Genomic DNA, 20,610 nt, shown 5'->3' with positions numbered 1-20,610 from the left:
GGGGCTTATTTTTCCAAAGGAATTTGGACATATATGAATCTAGAGATCTGAACCAATCTTGCGGCGGTTTAGTTGGGATCATTGAGAATAAATAATTTATTTTTGGTAATACCATCATTTTTATAGCGGCAACCCTTCCCATGAGTGATATGGGTAGACATTTCCACCTAGCCAGATCACCTTCTACTTTCTTTAAAAGTGGGATATGGTTTAATTTAGTTAGATCTGCAAGCTTGGGAGAAACATTAATACCTAAATATTTTATATTTCCCGATTGCAGTGGAGTAGAAGAGGAATTATGGAAGGAGCAATTAATCGGAAGGACTGTAGATTTTGACCAGTTAATTGAGTAATCTGATATTCTTGCAAAAGAGTTTATCAGTTCAATCACCCCAGAGATATTGGTTTGTGAATTTTGGAGAAAGAGTAACACATCATCCGCATAAAGGCTGATTTTATGTTCCACGTTCTTGCATTTTATGCCCTTAATTACTGAATTCTGTCTAATTGCTGCTGCTAGTGGTTCGATAAAAATTGCAAACAGTGAAGGGGAGAGTGGGCATCCCTGCCTGGTGCCCCTCAGGAGACAGAAGCTGGAGGATGTCTGGTCATTTGTTCTGATACACACTGTTGGGGAATTATATAATATTTTTAACCAGTTGATGAAAGAAGATCCAAAACCAAATTTATGTAAAGTTGCAAATAGAAATTTCCAGTTAACTCTGTCAAACGCTTTTTCTGCATCTAAAGAAAATGTTGTAGTTTCAAGATTTTTACTGTATGAGTAGTCTATCAAATTAAGTAATCTACGTGTGTTAGTTGATGAGTGCCTACCTTTTATGAAACCAGTTTGGTCAGGATGAATTAAGAGGGGGGTTATTTTCTCTAGTCTCTTCGAGAGAGCTTTGCAGATTATTTTAAGGTCTACATTTATAAGGGATATTGGACGATAGCTTGAGGGATATACAGGGTCTTTGCCTAGTTTTAGCAGGAGATTAATGTTTGCAGAATTCATATTTGATGGAAGTCTGCCATTTTCTTTGATTTCCAACAACGTTCTGTAAAAAACTGGTGCTAGAATCGTCCAGAATTCTTTGTAGAATTCTGCAGGAAAGCCGTCTGGACCTGGAGCCTTATTATTGGGCATACTTATCAGGGCTTCCTGGAGTTCACCTGATGTCAGTGGCGAATCCAGTGCCATTGCTTGAGTGTCTAATAATTTTGGGAGAGTTATGTTGTCTAAAAACTGATCAATTTCCTTTTTAGATGGGTTTATTTGTGGTGAATACAACGTTTTATAGAAATCCCTGAAAATGTTGTTTATTTGTTTCGGTTCATATATTGTGTTCCCAGATGAGTCTTGAACAGCACATATAGTTGTTTTTTCTTTATTTATTTTTAGCTGGTTTGCTAGAAATTGACCGGATTTATTACTATGCAACCACTGCAACCACTCACCTGCCACCTCCGCTGGAGGATTCGCTGCCCGGCCCGCCGGAGGACTTGCTGCATGAACTGCCAGCGTGAATAATTATCGTCTCACCCAGTTCATCCAGCATTTCCACACCACAGCAGGAGCAGCCACGTCAGAGTTGTTCCACATCACCATCACTGCCGATCCCGCTCCTCCTTCCAGGAGGACGCAACATCTACACCACTGGCAGTCATAAGCAGATGCGGTGAGTCAAAAAGACTTTTGTTTTGCTCCTTCCGACCCAGGAAATACAATTTCAGAGACTGTGTTTTCTGAGGCTGAAATTTCCCACTCAATTGACTTAAAGGATTGTTTATCTTGTGCTCTGCCTGGACATAGAGATACAAAAGTCTGTGTTCTTTCTGCTCCTTCCGAGCCTGGACCCTGTGTCAGTCATTCCTGAGTCTATAAACTCTATGACAGCTAACTCAGGTTTTGTCATATTTGAAATTGTAAATGCAGAGACCATATTTTCTGGCTTCATGGACTTTAAAGACTTTTTTCATGCTCCTTCTGAGCCCAGGAATATAATAATACCAATATAATATAGCCAGCAGATGCTGGCTCCAAGTCTGCATCCTCAAAGACTGTTTCTGTTGTTTAAAAAACTGGCTTTTCCAGAGACTCTAATTTTCCCCAGGGCTTCCCCAGAGGTTGGGTTCCTGACCTCATCTGACTCTGGACCTTTGGAAGTAACGGAATCTGTACAGCCTGTGAATTTAAAGGACCGTCCCCAACGTCTCAGGTGGGAATGGCTGGTGTCCAGCAGGAGCCCGCACCTGTGTCTGATATCACTGGAGGCACTGGTGAGCCCGTCCAGCTGGTTAACCCATGTTCTGGAGCCTCAGGAGAACCAACATCACCACCAACTCTACGTCCACTACAGCTTTCAGCTCAGCTTCCTGCTCAGCCTGCAGCTCAGCCATCTGCTTTGCGAGAGGTCTTCATACCTGCTGATCCTGTGTCTGTCCAGCTGTCTTCAGTTCCCGCTGGAGGGTCCGAGGAACGGCTTCAGCCGTCTTCTATTCCTGCTCAAGGGTCAGAGGGGTTCCTTCAGCCGTCTTCTCTTCCTGCTGGACGGTCCGAGGGGTGACTGAACAATACAAAAGTCTGCTCTTCTTTCTTGTCCTCTTGTTACTGTTGTAAGGACTGCACTCACTTTCAGCTCACTCTTTTCACTCCCATGGGGCAGCAGCTGAGGTGAGTTTAATTTGGTCTTCTGCGTTTAAGCCTTTATTCTTAAGTTAGTGACTTAAAGTCCAACCTTGTTTTCTCTTTCAGAGTTTAGCAGTCCATGTGTGTCTTCCTTTAAGTTAAGTTACCACTGATTACACTGAAATAAACCCAGTTACCACAACTAATTGATGGCTTTCTTTGCATTCTGACCGGATGAGGCCATGGTGATAACAATTTTAATTTCCTTTAAACCTCCTAATTAACAATCGGTCTTCGTATTTTCATCTTCTTAATATTAATTTTTTTAATTTATTTGTCCTTCACTCACTCCAAACAGTACCACCATACTTGTCAATGCTCTTGTAACATCTCATTTAGATTACTGTAATTCTTTAATCTCTCGTCTACTCGTCTTACTTTCAAAGCGCTTCATAACCTTGCTCCTCCATATTTATCTGTCTTCTTCATACGTACTCACCCCCTGGTACACTCTGCTCTTCTTCAGCTTCCTTTCTGTCTGTTCCACCTGCTCGCCTGACTTCCATGGGACTCGGAGCCTTTAGTAGTTCTGCCGAGACTTTGGAATGCACTTCCACCAGATCTTCGGACTACAAACTCTCTCCACTTTTAAACTGCATCTTAAAACCCATCTATTCAAAATTGCATACCCTTCATCATGATTAAGTCTTAGACTATTATTACCTTTTTTGGCTTTTATTCCTGCTTTCATACTTTCATCTTTCATACTTGTTTTATTTTTCATTTACCTTTGGTTTTTATTTTATTGTACTAATGTAAAGTGACCTTGAGGGTCTTTAAAGCTGCCTATAAATAAAATGTGTTATTGTTATTTTCATTATCATCTTGAACAAAAACATTCATCCATATGAAGGACATCTTAAGCTATAAAACACAGACAACATGCCTCATAAATCAACCTCTTTATATTTCTGTGCAGATTATTGAGACTTGCAAATTTAAAATGTGTTTTGTAGCTAGGAATCAGTACATCATAGTCTTTTATGAAGCTTGGAGTTTCTGATATCCAACTTTAACTCATTTCAATACCCTCTCCATCAAGACTTTTACTTTGGAAGGTATAGCCTTTATTTTTATTTTATTTTATTTTATTTTTTTCACTGCAAGCCGGCTGGTGTCCCTGGTGGAGGTTTAGTATTTACATCAATATTATCTGAACCTTATCCGACACTGTTATTCAGTGCACAGCCAGACATGCAGTTGACCTGTCAGTAGCACAGCTTTGAATTAATTTTTTGTTATTTTCTATTGTGGGTTCCAATCACATTTTTTGTGCATTTTGGAGCCATTTCCTGTGATGCTGGTGAGTTATATCCAAATGGGTGCATTATCATGGTGTGCAGCTTTGCCTGGAGACACAAGTGTTCGTCGGTTCTTTCTATACTGGCCACAGTCATGAATGTTAAGTATGAATGCAGAATTTGTGCCTCACACATAAAAGTAGAGAGAAATGACACGGTACTTGTTAATGAGCCTTATGAACACTATAGTTCATTAATGTTTTGGGTATCAGTTTGTATTAGGGTTGGTGGGGTCAGTAATTGTGTGATGCTTTATTCTGGTTGTCTCCTGTAAGTTTAGTATGTTGCTCTTGTACATCAGAAAGCAGACATGTCTGTTTATACAGTTTAAACGCTTTGCTTGGCCTCCTCCTTTTTGCTCTGCTGTGTTCCTGAAAAAGAAGTCAGAATTTCCACGTTCCCGGTCATAATTTGAGTCTGAAGTCCCCTCAACTCAGATTTCCCACTCTGGAAGTCAGAGCAGCCCCATTGCCCCCCGACTTACCAATCCATGGAACATAAATAATAGACAGTAAAACTTTTAATTTGTCCTGCCACTATTGTGTATTTGTGACTTGTTAAATAAGTCGTACGTAGAGCACGGACCAGGTTCTATCCATGAACATGCTGCAGCTGGGTCTTTAAGCACATAATAGGATTCATTTGGGGGGTTTTGCTGAGAACCAATAAAATCCCCCCCCTGCATTCATATGACTGTGTCTCACTTCTCATGACAATATGCTGGTAGTTCAGGAACAACAGCCAAACTCTTATTAAGACTTGGGAATAATTCTTAAAACTGTATTGCTGACCAACATTTGATAACTTTAAAGCAGCTTTTTTGCAACTTTCAGTTTGCATGCATACCAACTGTTTAAGTAAAAAAAACTTTACTTTTTAGCATTCTCTGATAACAGCAATGGGCATCGGAGTCAGATGGAGTTGTTCCATATTATCTGGACAAGGTCTACATTAGTATTGGTTACAAAACATTACTTAGCACCTTAGACACTATAAAAGATTTAAACTGTCAATATTTTTTTATACCATCTATATACAGAGGATGATCCATAAGGATGTCTGACAATGGTGTTCTCACATCTGCAGCTGCGCGCTGACTGGTTTCCCAGAATGTCCATCATGTAGCAGCATCCTGTTTGAACTATATAGTGAAAGGTTTTGCTTCTAAAATAATGAACTGACACTGGAGGGATTCATGTGGATTTGCTGTGATCAAAAGACTGGATTGGAGACCCTCGGTGTGCTGAGTTCAAGGAGGAAATGCCTACCCTGGAATTAGGTGGTAACCAATGAGAGGAAATTGTTCAAAACTTGGAGAAGAAGAGCTTGAGAGTTGAAGTCCCAGGATCTGGTGTGGAAACCCACTCTCTAACTACACAAGGCCTGATAAGGTGGGTGGAAAGCCTTTCTCAGGAAGATGCAAGATTGATATGTGCTTGGCTACTTGTTCTTCTGAGTGACCACCTTTTCCTGTTTTTAACCAGGTTAACAACTCCAACCGTGGTGGCTTTGGGCCTTGGATTGCAGGCCAGCACTGTGTCTTCAGCCACTAGTCTTCTTTGGAGGAAAAATAAATCTTGTGTACTCCATTTTTATTGTGAGTGTAGTGGTTTCCTCCTGGTCACTATTGGAACTTATTACTTTCTTGTATGGAGGCCAAGACCTCACCCGCCTCCAAAAATAGAAATGACTGGCCCATCCTGTAGAGTGCAGTCCAGTTTATTTTCTGTGTACTCCAAGGTATTTATAGTCTTCCGCAATTTCCTCAGCAACCTCCTGGATTGCACAGGTTTCCTGGTCCTCCTACAATCAATTCTTTGGTCTTAGTCACATTGAGCTGCAAATGATTCTGCTTGCACCACGTGACAAAGGAGTCAATCACAGCCCGGTACTCCGTCTCAATCACCCTCACTGATGCATCCAATCACCGCAGAGTCATCAGAAAACTTCTGAAGATGCCAGGTCTCTGTGCAGCGGCTGAAGTCTGTGATGTAGAGAGCTGGTCCAGATGGGCATAGACACGATTGAGCAGGTAGATGATGGTGTCCTCATTTCCAAGACAGGCTCGTGGGGGAACTGAAGGGGATCCTGTTGTGGCATGAGAATAGGCTGAAGCTGGTCATGGATGAATCTTTCCAGTGTCTTCATTATGTGAGAAGTCGGTGCCACAAGCCTGTAATCCTGGGGGCCACCGGAACATGGCGTCTTTGGTACAGGACCGAGGCATGATGTCTTCCACAGCACTGGGACCCTCTGCAGAGGTTCTTCATGAAGAGTTTATGAGAGTCTCCACAAAGCTTCAGGGCACAGACCTTTAGGACATGGGGACTCACCCCATCTGGTTTAGCAGATTTGCTTAAGTGGAGTCTTCTCATTTGTCTCTGAACGTGCTCATGAATAAAAGCAATAGGTGGGGAAAGGATGTCAGGACGTTTAACGGAGGCTATGGTGCAGCGTGGAGAAGAGTGTCGTGGCTGTGAATTGCAGGCTGACCATAGGCACCACAGTCACAGACAGTCCTTTAATGCGCTGGACAAGACTACTCAGTATTTTCATGCAACATTTGAAAAGTTTCTGACTCGTGATTTCCAAAAGGCAGCTTGGATGTAATCTAATAATGGAAACAAGGCAGACATTAAACACTGAAGAAAGGACTTTATTGTACACAAAACTGACAGTTTCAAAACAAAACATATCCATTCAAGTCTGGGTTATCTATATCTATCAGTAAAACACATTAAACAACTATAAAAAGCAAACTGTTGCTTCGCAAACTGCTTGCCTGATTAACTTTTACCCTGACCACATCAGCAGAATTACCCACACTTTATAACAGCACAACAATAGCAGGATGGACTAATAAAGCAAAAAAATCTTAATATGCAAACTGAATAAAAAAAAAAACCAATACTAAAAAGCATTTAAATGTAGCTAGTAATATTCAGATTTTTAAAAAAGACCTTTCTATTTGGCTCGAACAGTCTGTGAGATCCAGCTTTGTTGATGCTCACATCCCTGTAACAGTAACTGCAGGTTATGCTGGCCTTTTTTTTTTTTTTTTAAACTACAAATCAATTGATGGATAACTTAGGGTACACTTCAGGGCAGCCCTATTTTATCTCCCTTCTGGACAATCCAGTGGGCTAAAATTTACAAAGTAAACATGAATTTGATAAGACTTGAAAATATGAATTGTTTACTGGTGGAATGGAACATGAAGTCTGTAGCTCTTTTTCCAACAGTCTTTTATATAACCAAACATCTTTGCAGTCAGTCTCGTCCTGCTGCTTAGAAAGAATGCTTGACCTTGACCTTGTTTAGCCTATTCTATGTGTATCAAAAACCAAAATTAACAAATATTTAAAAGGTCATATTGATTTTTTTTATTTTTATTTTAAAAAGACGGATATCAACAGCAACCCCTGAAATTTTTCAAAAAACAGTAACAGTTTTTACAATGCTGTTGTTGCACTATTTTGCATGAAATGGATTTAAATAATCTGATTATCGCATTATGTTTTCAATATTACAAATTTTTCTGGACACATGAGTAAAGCATGAATGTACTATCAGTTAACAGATGAATATAGATTGTCCAATGTTGTAGCTACAGCAGTGTCCATAACCTTAAAGCCATGCTGTATAACTAATATCACTGACTCTTGGTCTCAGTAACCAGCTGCTTTGCCTTTTTTCCTTTCATCAGACCATGCAGAGATACAGCTGTCCTCCTTTTCCACAGCGTTAACTGTGTTGTAGAATTTTGCTATTTTATGTCCCTTAGCTTCAAGACCATCAACTACATCCTGCAGAGCAAAGAGGAGAGAGACTCAGATGGAACAAGAGAAATAGAACAAGGCATTTATCATTTGAATGCACTGAATATATTACCTTTTCAAGCTTAGATTCAATTTCTACTTCACTTTGACAGTCAACAAAAACAACAGGAGTAACAATTGCCTCCTTAAGGCTCTTTCCAAACCAAAGGTGGTTCATGAGCGCCTTGAAGAGAAAAAATAATTCTATGAGATGAGAAAGTGATGATTACAGGATAAATTAGGGTGAAGAATCTTGTTACTATGGTGCAAGCTTTAACAGTAAAGACGGGCATCAGTCTGCATCAATTTATTTTATTTAATATGTAATGGCACTTTTGTGTGTTTACCATGCATACGTACCGAGGCCACTGCCGGGGGAATCATTTCAGAACCAGACCCTCCAATCACCAGCGTCTTCGACTGAGACTTCAGCACAGATGGGGCCATATTGGAGGGAGGCCGCTCCCCTGAGAAATACAACAAAGACCTTGAATTGCAGGACAAAACTAGAAAGCAGTCAGTATCTGGTGTGCAGGGGCGGATCTAGAGAAATTTTCTTAGGGTGGCATGAGGGTGGCAAAGAAATTAAATGGGGTGGCAAAATCAAAGCCTTTTTTTTCCCCCAAACACATATGCAGGTGGTTACATATGGTTAAAATAATTCAAATGCACTAAGTATACACGTTTTTCATATAAATATAGTCTATAACTTAATTATTGTCTGTAGCCCACATAATTAAACACTTTAGTTACATAAAACATGTGAGTTTTGACTCTATGTACTGTATAGCCTAAATATGTAGCCCAATAAGTATAAAACCCAGAAAGCTACACAACATGGGGCGGTTCATTTACAAACACAAGTCTAACTTAAGTTTCACACTGTTATTTGTTAGAAAACAATCACGTTGTTACAGCTTAAATTACACAAAATGTCAGAAATCTGCACTGTCATGAACAAAAATTTAAACCGAATTTTTCATGATTTGTTGGATTAACCCACTGAGGTCTGAAATACAACCGGCCATTTTTGATTAATTTTGAGTTTACGTTTGTATTTCACCCTCAGATTGTTTCATTTTATTTTTTTCCCTTTGCCTTGTTTGGTATCATTCTTTTCAGCTCAACTGAATTTAGTTGTTTTTTTCACTGACATACTGCATTAGTATTACTGATCTGAAGTCACACAAAGAACTTAAAATCCTAGTAGTATTTTTTTACTGTAAAAAAAACCACAGGCATGTTGACTAAATTTTTATAACTTGAAATGCAAATATAAATTGTACATTTTGTAAATATATACAACTATTTATCTAAAAAATGCAGCCAATACACCTGCCGTTTTCTTCCTTTTGTACAACCATTTCAAAATATTACTAAAACTAAAATGAGAGAACAATCAGGTGTCACAATAAGATGCCCCACAAATGATGTGTGGCAGTAAAAAAAAGGTTGTCCACCAAAAGACAGAGGAGAACAGCACAGGGATAAACCTGCAGGCCTTACAGCAGGAGGTGTATCACTCCGCTGGTTTTCTACTTAGTGACAGTGTTTACATTGCAATGTGCCTTAGTGACGTTCATTAGTGCCCTCACTGACACACAACACAAAACAACGACTACACAACAGAACAACTACACAAGACCACACAACACACTAAGTATACACTCCACACTAAATGTCACAAATCTCCCACATCTAAAAACTCTCTCCCTCTCTCTCACTCGCTCGCTCTGTCTCACTGCCGTTACCGTCACTCCCAAAACTTTTCCCTCTTCCTAAACAACCAAATAACCAAATCACACGTGTTGACTTTTTTTTTAATTGGTCGACATGGTACATCTTGCCACCGATAGGAAAGAGGTGGCTTTTTTTCCCTTTCTTTACTGTTTTCGCGCTGTCCTTAGAAAACGCTTAAAACACACACACACAAAAACGTGACGACAGTATTTAGAAAAAAGCGTGGCATATATATATTATCATAACTCTGGATTTACTGGCCTGTAATTAAAATTTAAAAACTATGAAGTCCGAACTTTTAATGTGGGCTGAAATAGAGACTCAGCGTGGCTGCAGCTTGTTGCTATGTCAGCTTAAAATAGTCATGTGATTTGGAGGTGCAGCATGTCCGTGGACCACAGAGGGTTAATACGCTCACCTTCCTCCCATTTCCAGAGTGTAACATCCAACCACCTGTGTAAAATCCGAAATTCCCATGGTGTTGTTCAAAATGTGCTCTGGCACAATCATAAACATCGCTTGCTACTGAAAACAAGAAAAAAAGCCGGTCCTACTATGGGCTGAACCATTTGTTAATGGTGGAGGGGGGGAACACTATGCAATATATTCAGTTTTAGCATTTATATTCACTGTTAACTGTAACTACACTCAAACTGTTAATGTTATCTTATTTTAATAAACAACACTGTCATATGCAAAACTGGGGTGGCAAGGGATCATTTTAGGGTGGCACTTGCCACCCCATGTCACCCTTCTAGATCCGCCCCTGCTGGTGTGGCCATCATTTGCCTCACGCAGTGCAAAACATCTCCGTTGCATTGTTCGGGTTGTTGATTGTGGGCTGTAGAATGTTGGTCTACAATAGCTGTGCAAAGTTGCACATACACCTGCCCATACCAGAACTCCACCGCCACCATGAGCCGCTCGATCCACAACGTTGACGTCAGCAAACCGGTCACCCACACGACGCCACACGCGCTGTCTGCCATCTGCTCTGAACAGTGAAAATAGAGACTCATCCGTGAACAGAACGCCACTCCAGCGTGCCAGACGCCATCAAATGTGAGCATTTGCCCACTTAAGTTGGTTATGACAACAAACTGCAGTCAGGTCCAGGCCCTGATGAGGACAATGAGTTTCCCTGAGACGGTTTCTGACAGTTCGTGCAGAAATTCTTCTGTTATGCAAACCGATTGTTGCTGCAGCTGTCCGGGTGGCTGGTCTCAGACCATTCTGGAGGTGAACATGCTGGATGTGGAGGTCCTGGGCTGGTGTGGTTACACGTGGTCTACGGTTGTGAAGCCAGTTGGATGTACAGCCAAATTCTCTGAAACACCTTTGGAGACGGCTTATGGTAGAGAAATGAACATTCATTTCATGGGCAACAGCTCTGGTAGACATTCCTGCAGTCAGGATGCCAACTGCACACTCCCTCAAAGGATGGGACATCTGTGGCTGTCATGGTCCCTGTGTCTGCCCAGCCGGCCCCACAAGGCTACATGCGTTTTTGTTTTGCTCTCTCTCCCTCTTTCCTTCGCCACTCTGCCTGGGCGGAGCTCACTGCAGGTTCCTGCTCTTGGTCCACACACCTGTTCGCTATTATGTTGCCATTATGCGTCTACCATTTAAGGCTGGGACGCAGACCTTCTTGTCGCTGGATGATTGTGTGAGACACGTTAGTGATCCTCTCTAGCTCTTGTGAATGTTAGCTTGTGTAAGAGTCGTGACTTTGTGTAACCTGCCTTTCCTGTGTGATAGTTTTCCTCTTCAGACCCGCGACCTTCCCGCTGGGTGGACGTGTGTGTGTTGGAGTATAGGAGAAGAGAACGAGTGCAAGAGAGTTTTCCCCTGGACCTTTCCCTTGGATCCTTGGAACCCCGGATTTTCCCCCACTGTATATATTCTGCACTGCTCTGCGCTTGAGTCCCCGCAACCGCATGTGACAGTGGCATTGTGCTGTGTGATCAAACTGCACATTTCAGAGTGGCCTTTTATTGCAGGCAGTCTAAGGCACACCTTTGCAATATTCATGCTTTCTAATCAGCACCTTGATATGCCACACCTGTGAGGTGGAATGTCCTTTCGGGAAAATAATTTCAAGAAAAAAATTAAACTCTTTGTGGTGTTAGTTTTGAAATAATCCACCTTCCTCGTCTGATTACTTGTATTTCATAAAAAATAAATGTAAAAAGTATCCTGCTGATCTCCTACCGGGAGAGGTGCTAGTTCTATTACAGAAGTCAGTCAGCTGGTTGTTGAGAATGATTCCAGTGCTTGGAGAGAGGATCTTGGAGCCAAATCTGTAAAGAATAAACATTAAATTAACTACAACACCAAGATACTCTTTGTAGTATAGAAATAGTCTAAAAATAAGTTCCTCCATAATCTCTTAAATCTTCAGATTCAAGAAAGAAAAATATCTGATAGCTGGTTTCTAACAGAGAAACAGAATGATGCAGGTACTGACTCGTCGTTGATGCTGCTGGTGACAGACACAGCAGATCCATCTTCAGCCAGCACAGACACATGTGTGGTGCCGATGCTGTCCAGATGCAAGGTGTCGCCGTAATACTGGGGATCATGAGTCTTTTCGCTGCTGATCAAGTTCCGTATGTTGTCTGCAAAGCTATCCTCTGTCAGATTCTTTGCCATCTGTGTGAACTACAGAGCATCGGAAAACATCACATTACACAAAACTGACAAATACTAAAATAATAATACATATTAAAATACTTAGAGACAATTTAGGTTTATGTGCATTGAAAACTTTTATTCTTACATGTTTCAAAAGTTTCATCAGAATTATGCTGAACTGAAAATGCAGAGTTACTGGGAAATTTTTCACAGTACTCTAAACAGACCTGTAAAGTACACCCTTAGTGCTTCTATAAGAACTTTAATTGTAAGTAGCAGCCAGGTACTGATAATCAAATGCCCTTGATTAGCTGATAATTAGGAAGGGTGAACACCTCTGTAAAAGCACTTTGTTAACACAAAGTCACAATCTCACCCCAGCAAATTAACCTAAAGTCCAACTGTGCAAAGCTCAGAGATATTACAAAAAACTTCAGATCTGTTCACACCTCAACTCATTATCAATGTGCATAAACTGACTGTGGTGGGGTGTGGTTTGTGGATGAGCTGCAGGCGGGGGTGGAGCAGCGGGTTCAGGCAGAGCAGAGGCTCATTATTTTCATCATGTCCCCCCTATTTTAGTAACACGCCGGGGCCTGGAGGCAGAGGTGGCAAGTGGAAGTAACTAGTGTTAAAAACTTGAGTGAATCTGAGTGATGTTAGCTCTCTTTCTTTTCTCTCCCTGTGAAATACAGCAGCTGGACCTTTAGCTGGCAACACACCATGAGACAAACTGCACACAAACAATTTGTGTGTTTGCTGATGTTTGTTGAGCTGATAGAAACATTGCACAGCCTCTTGTGATTAATATCTGAATAGGATTACCTTTCACGTGTTACTGTTTCGACTTAAATTGGTTTGATTTTTGAAAGCTTGCAGTGACGAAATAATAACTTCCTTTAAATGCTTTAAAGCAAAAGTAAAGAGCCTATTTTTAAAGTGTAAGGAGTAGAAAGGACAGATGTTTATTTATAAACGTAGGGAGTAAAAGTAAAAAAAAAAAAACCTCAAAGTACAGATACCTGAAAATTCTGCTTAAGTACAGTAACTAAATATTTGTACTTCGTTACCTCCCACCTCTGCCTGGGGGAGAGGGGATGCAGCTGGATTTTTCAAATATACTGATAATTATAAATGTACCCATTTACTTTATAATTATAAGTAAATTTTGCTAACAACGCTAATATTATACTCATATTGAAACCAGGGCATCCCTTTTAAATATTTTACACTATATATTTTGTGTTTTGTGATGTGGTATTGCTACTTTTACTTGTTTAGTCACTTAAATAGAATCATACTTTATGCAACAAAGCAGGTGCAAATCTGTAGGATTTTCAGATACTTACTTCATCTGAGCTGAAGTTTGGATCGCTGATATGTTTCTTTAATCCATTGGCAATTTTTAAAGCTTCAATATAACGGTGATAAAACAAAATCTTTTCATCAGTTGCATTAGGTTCTGAATTCATTTTGTATCCTGAAAATATAAATAATTGTTATTTATTTCATTTAAAACATCGATTCTTAGCGTATCACATTTGTAAAGATTGATAAGGATCATTTTCTTATATGAAACAAACTCTACATGCTATAAGCAACAATCAGGAACCTTTCATGATGTTGAGGATGAGGCTGAGGATGGCTCCTCCTGAAGGAGGCGGAGGGAAGTACATCCGGTAGTCTCCCAAAGTAATATTCCACGCATCAGTCACATTAGCTTGATACGATGCCAAGTCCTGCAGTGTGAGGTTTCCTCCTGAGCAAAAACAGTGAAACAAATGATTTTGTTGAGCAAAAATGAACACAATGCATTTCATAATCAAGACTTTGAATGGATCCAGACAGATCACAGTGTAGCCTGTGAGAGATCCTGGTAGATTTTTACAGAACGAATCAATTTTTTAATTTGTAATTAGATCATTGTGCCTGGCAGACATAGAAAATGGTCAGAAAGAGAGCAGGGTGAAACCTGTCTGATAATACCTGCTTTCTGTATGTCACTGATTAAATCCTTCGCTATTGTTCCGTTGTAAAACGCATCTGGTCCCTCGTTTGCAATCGTCTCCAAAGTGTCAGCAAGTTTCTCAAATTTCACAGTATCACCAGTCTTAAGCAGGTTCCCATTTTTATCTAAATATAACTCCCTAAAAGACAAAGACAGTGAAATAAAGCTGAAACATTCATTGTTTGCTCTTCGTATTTATGAAACCACATTGTGGGTGTATTTCATACCGTATTGACGTATTATTAATGCGTGGGATGTGTTGACCTTGGTAGTAAGGAATAGGGAATCCTTCTCTGGCTAATTTGATGGTCGGCTTAAAGAGTTCAGCCCACTTCAACTTCCCATAAAGCCGGTGTGCTGCTTCATAACCTCGAATTTCCCCAGGAACCCCAATCCAACTCCTCTCTGGTTAGACAGATAATGGATAGTCAGTGCTGGAAAGTCACACATACATTTGCTCCTGTTTTAGGTAAACTGTAAGGTCCTGACCTTTAATGATCTGAGATGACATTTGTTATAAATTGTTGCTTTGTAAATACTCTATTCTATTCTGCTCCATTTCAGAGGGAAACATTGTAATTTTTAAATGCATGTCTGTTTGTAACTGATTATGTTAGAGATAACATTTTGCATCTTACATTTACTTTTAGATTATTTCACTATATTTACATATTTACACTATTTCTGGCTTAAAGAAGCATTTAGCATATCTTATACTTACTTTTCTTACTATTTATGCAGCCTGTGTGCATGGGTGTAGCACAGATCTCTGGGCCCCATAAATATGATGTCTGGAGCCCCCTTTCTTTTCTTGATCCATCTTTCTCACACATATTCTAATTTCTATTTTTTTTATTTTTCTATGTCTGCCACAAGTGAACTGCTATAATAAATACTACACTTACACATACTACAGTTCTTATTGCGCTCCATCCCATACTCAAATGCTGTTAAAAGACGCTTCTTAACAGAGACTATGCTGATTCTATATATGGATCCACAGCTTCCCTTCAAAGTCAACACACTATAGACGATCAGGAAGTAGTGCAGGAAGGTCATTTGTACTCTGCTGACAGGAACAAAAGGGACAGGGACATGTGCATCCACAGTAACCTGTGTCTCTGGGCCCACTTTAGCATCTCACAAGATTTCCAGCTTCACCTCCACAGACAGAAAATCTGCCAGGGAACGAGCGGGGATTAGCCAAAGATGTAGAAACAATGACTGATAAAGATGGACTTGTGAGGAAATTTAAGATTCGTCCTGGGGTTGAATTTATATTATCTGGAGACCAGAAAATGGGAAAGGGGCAGCATTCTGGCAAGCTGTCTATTGTTCAACACCCCATTCAGAAACTGATCTTGCTCTTAGAAGCTGTTTAATGTGATGATTATATCTTTTACTGTATGAAGACTTTATATGTGGACATTCTCTGCAGACTTGCATTAAAAATTCTATTAGGAGTTGGACAGATCGATCCAAATATTGATAGTATTGCTACCATCACTGGTATCAGTATCGGATCGATCCTAACACAATTTGATCAAATTTGAATTTGTTTTTATCCTTAAAGTCCAGTATGTATTCTTCTGTCCATCCATTCATACATTCTGCAGGACAATTCAAGGTTGCAGGGGGCAGCTGGAGCCTATCCCAGCTGCCTTTGGAGAAAAGCTGGGTATATTTTTCTTTCTTTTTTTTGTCTTTTAACAAATGTATTTAATAAACCTATGTAATTTTTTGTGTAGTCTGAAAACACACTCTCTTTATATTTCCTAGGGGTGAAATTCCCCTAGGTGGCGCTGTTGCATTTTAATCATAACACCCCCGACCACCTCTCCACAACAGTGAGCATCTACTTCATTTGTCATGGTTCAGTGTGCCATCCAGAAATTGAAACTGTTAAGTGCTGCTGTTTTTCCAGCTTGTTATCAACACTCAATTCAAAACCTCTGAAGGTGATTACATTACTGCCTATGGAATTGGCTGCTTGCACATCTGGCAATGCACCATCAGTGCTGAAAGGTGTACACAGGTCTTACAGCAACTTATGCTCCCATCAAGTTGACATCAGCAAGACCACGCTAAACCGCATACTGTACAATAGCATGGCTTCACAGTAGAAGTACCTGGGTGTGAAAATGGCCTGCCTGCAGTTCAAACCTTTGACCAAGAAAAAACACATTGGGAGCATCATGAAGCGAAAGATATGACAAACAAGACTGTGGAGCAGCTAGAATCCTTTCGCAAATAAAAATGTGGGGTTTTTTACCCAGTATTTGAATTTATCTGGACTTGTTAATTATTTCTTTGAAGAGGTACAAGATAATTTATGTTTTTGTTCCTGAGTAAATTATTTTCTTGTGCTTTTGAGTTTGATTATGTTTCCTTTGTGTCCAGTCTGTCTCTGTCTCATCTCCAGGTCCTGTCTTTAGTGTTTGGGGGTTTCATTCTTTTGTCCAAATGTTTTGTCCTAATTTAAGTGTGAACTAAACTTTCATAAATTCTCATAGAAAATGAGAATTCAATCAAACTGTTCATCAGAAGGAAAATGTGATTTTTAGGAAACTCAAGCCTGCTATAATGTTAGCTTATAACCAGCTGTCGTTGTTGACTGCCTGCAGCTGGGAGCGCTCCATGTCCAATTAGCTTACAGTAATTACATAAGAATGGTTATGCACTTAGTGTGTTAGAGTCCCGACTTTAGTTCAGGAGATGAGGTTTGAGGTGAGGATGAGGGTGACATTTTAACAAGATACCGCTCATAGTGTCTCTTTCCTTCCCTTCTTTGGTGACCAGAACCCTATCTCAGATGATAAAACGTAGGTATGATCCTTGAGTTTGTCTTGCAGACTAAGGTGTAGAATTTAAAAAAAATACCTCTACAGATAACTGACTACACCTTCAAAACCTTTGTGTTTCATCTTGTGCATCATTTGAAAAAAGACCTGACTGCTTCAATCTCTCTGGCTGTTTCTGAAACTAAGGAGCAATATATGTCATGTTGTTAATTTATGTAAGATTATTTTGATAGTGTCACATATGAAACTGACTCATTGTCTTTAATAACTGCCGACAGCCAAACCCTCTGTAGTGGTTTGCTTTATCTCTTTTTTCTTTTCTTTTTTATTATCCCAGTTTTGCTTTCTTGAGGAAAGAGGAATGACTCACAGTGTGCATTAACAGTCACCTGTACAGAATAAATTAACTGTGGCATAAAGATGAGTCCAAGAGCAGATTAGACTAAACCATTATAAATATTAGCATTATGGCAGAAAAACAGCCCACCTTGCGTCCACTCCATGCTCCACTCTGTGGTTTTAGGACACGACTTAAGCAGGTCAGAGTTCACATTTCTGGGGACAGTCTCTCTGGAGTTGATGATTTTCACTTTACCTTTCAAAACATTACATATTATTATGTTATTCCCCAGCAGGGCTGAGCAAAGAGGAGCGAGGGTGTCTTGTTACCAGAGCTGTCCATCACAGTGAATATGACCCCGCCTCCGATCCCCGCACTCTGTGGGTTGATGATGGAGGTGCACAGCAGCGCAGCAATGGCAGCATCTACTGCAGAGCCGCCTTTCTGAAGAATGTCCCTGAAAGAGTTCACCGTTATCACTTTAGTGTTATTGTTATCATGTGTGCACAATTAATTTAATTTTAATCTTTATTAAAATTGTAATGTCACACAATTAAATTGCCATGACTGAATAACACAACAATATGTCGTCTTTGTTGTTATTGCATGTGCTAAGGATGCACAGTTCATTGAATCTTAATCTCAATCACGTCCCAAATTTAAATTAACCTGATCTTGAAATGTATAAAACCACTTTTTTAGGTGTCTGTGAGGAGCCTAGCATCAGGACTGTGGACAAGCTGGAGACAGGGCAGAGAGGACTGACTGAGACCAGTGTAAAGTCAACAGAAACAGTCCAAGTGGGAGGAAATGAGTCCATGGCTTACAATTTCACCATCTCTCACGGAAAGAAAAGGTCTCAGTTCGATATGGAGCAGAGATGGAGCTATTTTTAACCACTAAGTTAAATATGTCAACTATCACACAAAGATTTTTTGCATAGGGTTTGATGCTGGAGAGGAACTAAGCACTTTGAGTGCTCAGTTTCAGTAGAAAGACAATTTAAACAACAATTTAAAAGTGAAAGCAGTGCTCTGTGGATTTAATCCTGTGTTTAGTTTTGGTTATTGCACTGAACCTGCACTAAATTTAGGTGAATAAGGAGGACCAACTTAATTTTGATCCAAAGATTTGTACATTAGTGGGGAAGTTAAAAGTTTGTATCCAAAGAAGATCCAAAGAAGCAAAAAAGACAGCTGCATTGTGGTGGCAAATTAAAAAAGTGGAAGTAAAATGGTTACATACTGTTTAAAATAAGCCAATAAAAATAATAAACATTTGATATAACCTATATTTAATGCATTAGTAATGCTAACTTTATAAGTTTTAGAAGTTTAAAATGTTACTCACCGTCCAATCTCTGAACATTTCTCGGAGTCTGCAGCCACTGCAGCTTTTGAGAAAGGGCGATCAGGGTCCTTGCACGACGGGTTATCATCATTTTTACCTTTATAATACCAAATAACAACACCTACACCTAGACCAGCTAAACCTACCAATACACAAACCAAAACTCTTACTAATATAACGTTGCGGTGGCGAGAACGACTCGTATTTGCCCCCTCGAAGTCCTGGTATGCAAACATTGCTGCTTTCTTCTCTGCGTAATCGTCGGTAGTTCACTTCCTCTGAAAGTTTACCGCTTGTTGATGTCCCAGATAGCACAGCGACGTATTGCGCACATATATCCGCTGTGTGGGTAATGGTAGGTGAAGCGTAGTACTAGCGGAGACGTGTGTTTGTTCATTGGTAAGCAGAGGTAGATGCTACGTAGTTTAACGATGCTTCCCCTACCTCTCTCTTTGCGCACGCTACACAGAGAGGGGTCCGGTAGCGCTGATATTTTTTACTCATCTATGCAAGATATTGGGTGAACCTCGTTTAACTCAGCTTTTTCCTCCCTGTATGTGATCCCACCAGGGATTGCGTGCACATCGTTTTCCAATTGAAAAAAAGTAGCATTGACGGTCCTTATCGCTGCTTTAGCGATTTCCTACTGTTCTCTATGCGATGTTCATGAGCCACGGGCTGATCTTCCTCACCCAAACAGTTAAAGCACTTTGCCTCACGACCTAGTCTCAGGGCAGTGATGCTGGTTCACTGTCTGACCGAGATCTTTGTAAATCCGTCTGTGGAAGGGAGCGAGGGCAGACACGTTACTACAGTAAATTATGATCTTCAGTTCTGCAGCTGAATGTTCAGGTATCTGTCAGGACTCTTTAATTGTGAATTATTTATAGTGATCTAAAACTGAAATTAAAACTCAAGGGTGAAAAATGCAGTTAACTGAAATTTAAAACTAAACTTTAGGAAAAATTAAAACTGAAACAATATTTTGTATCAAAGATGAAACCTATGTGAACTGTATTGAGCTTAAATGTACTTTGTTAGCTTCAGACTTAGACAAATTTGCCAACATAACCATCATGAACTGCATTCAAAGTGCGGTATTTTAATATCTTTTCTTTATCTTTCAGAACATATTATATCTATATGTGTTGTAAATGCGTTGTATAAATAAAATAAATAAATAAAAATATGCGATGCATAGTGTTTGCAAATATACATGTTTCTGATAATAGGACAACTGGTTTGCTGAAATTCTACTTAAAGTGTGGATAGCATCAGGGACGTGATTGTCTACGAATGGAAAAATATTTGGGCTAAATAACTATTTATCAGCATCATATTTCAACACATCTGGAATAATCTTTTCTTCACTGTCATATATAAATATTCCCCACTCGCCCTGTAGGTGGCCTTTTATCCTTCAAGCCCAGGTCCTGTCCCAGAGGCCTTGGAGCTTGAGGGTCCAGCGCAGTATCATCGCTGTTTGTAGGACTGTGCTCTTCTGTAGACAGATCTCAGATGTCATTCCTGGGATCACACAGCCTGTTACGGCTGCGGCCATATGACCACTGTGTGCTGTCTTGTTCTGTCTCTCTACTGTGTTTTAGACTCTTTGCAGGTCCATCCTCTAATGAAGAGTAGCGAGCGGCTGATTGGCCCGTGGAACACGTGCCCACGTTCAAAAGCCGCTCTGACAGCTCCAGAGAGAGAGAGAGAGAGAGAAGCGAGCAAGCGGTTTGACAGCCGACGCGGTCCTGGCCCTGGTTTCCAGCTTATACCTTTTGTTGTGTATCTGTGTGAGCGTGTTCGGTGAGAGCAGCTCCTAGTGTGTTAACTTAGTGCTTAGGCACTTATAGGCTGAAGCAGAAGGGGTGAGCCGCCTTTTTCTTTGGAACAGTTTTCTCCTGTTTTCCGGGTTAGGGAGCGAGG

The 20,610-nt window shown here is 40.2% G+C and overlaps 1 protein-coding gene and 1 long non-coding RNA gene across 7 annotated transcripts in view; one reads left to right on the top strand and one right to left on the bottom strand.

Moving 5' to 3' along the window:
• The window catches only part of LOC102081842 (glutathione hydrolase 5 proenzyme), a 90,028-nt gene extending 70,626 nt beyond the window's left edge, over positions 1-19,402 (bottom strand). Inside the window, exons 1-12 of one of the 6 annotated variants that reach the window (XM_019365552.2) lie at positions 18,682-19,184; positions 17,661-17,788; positions 17,479-17,586; positions 14,418-14,595; positions 14,169-14,329; positions 13,795-13,941; positions 13,532-13,662; positions 12,016-12,200; positions 11,760-11,848; positions 8,169-8,275; positions 7,882-7,992; positions 6,626-7,796 (exon numbers count right to left, since the gene is read on the bottom strand). In XM_019365552.2, the coding sequence (XP_019221097.1) occupies positions 7,659-7,796; positions 7,882-7,992; positions 8,169-8,275; positions 11,760-11,848; positions 12,016-12,200; positions 13,532-13,662; positions 13,795-13,941; positions 14,169-14,329; positions 14,418-14,595; positions 17,479-17,586; positions 17,661-17,788; positions 18,682-18,917 (1,719 nt within the window). In that variant the 5' untranslated portion in view covers positions 18,918-19,184 and the 3' untranslated portion in view covers positions 6,626-7,658. Of the gene's footprint in view, positions 1-6,625; positions 7,797-7,881; positions 7,993-8,168; positions 8,276-11,759; positions 11,849-12,015; positions 12,210-13,531; positions 13,663-13,794; positions 13,942-14,168; positions 14,330-14,417; positions 14,596-17,478; positions 17,587-17,660; positions 17,789-18,681 lie in introns of those variants that run through there. The other 5 variants (XM_019365551.2, XM_019365550.2, XM_019365553.2 and 2 more) reach the window with 5 other exon arrangements.
• Positions 4,951-5,579, top strand: LOC109204534 (uncharacterized). The gene is made up of 2 exons (XR_002064026.2): positions 4,951-5,381; positions 5,475-5,579. It is a non-coding gene; the product is annotated as an uncharacterized LOC109204534 (long non-coding RNA).
• Positions 19,403-20,610: the final 1,208 nt, after the last annotated feature.

The sequence above is a fragment of the Oreochromis niloticus genome, linkage group LG12 (genome assembly GCF_001858045.2).
Source record: "Oreochromis niloticus isolate F11D_XX linkage group LG12, O_niloticus_UMD_NMBU, whole genome shotgun sequence".
Taxonomy (NCBI): Eukaryota; Metazoa; Chordata; class Actinopteri; order Cichliformes; family Cichlidae; genus Oreochromis; species Oreochromis niloticus.
Note: the sequence above shows the minus strand (reverse complement) of the source record. Positions and strands in the feature narration are given on the sequence as shown.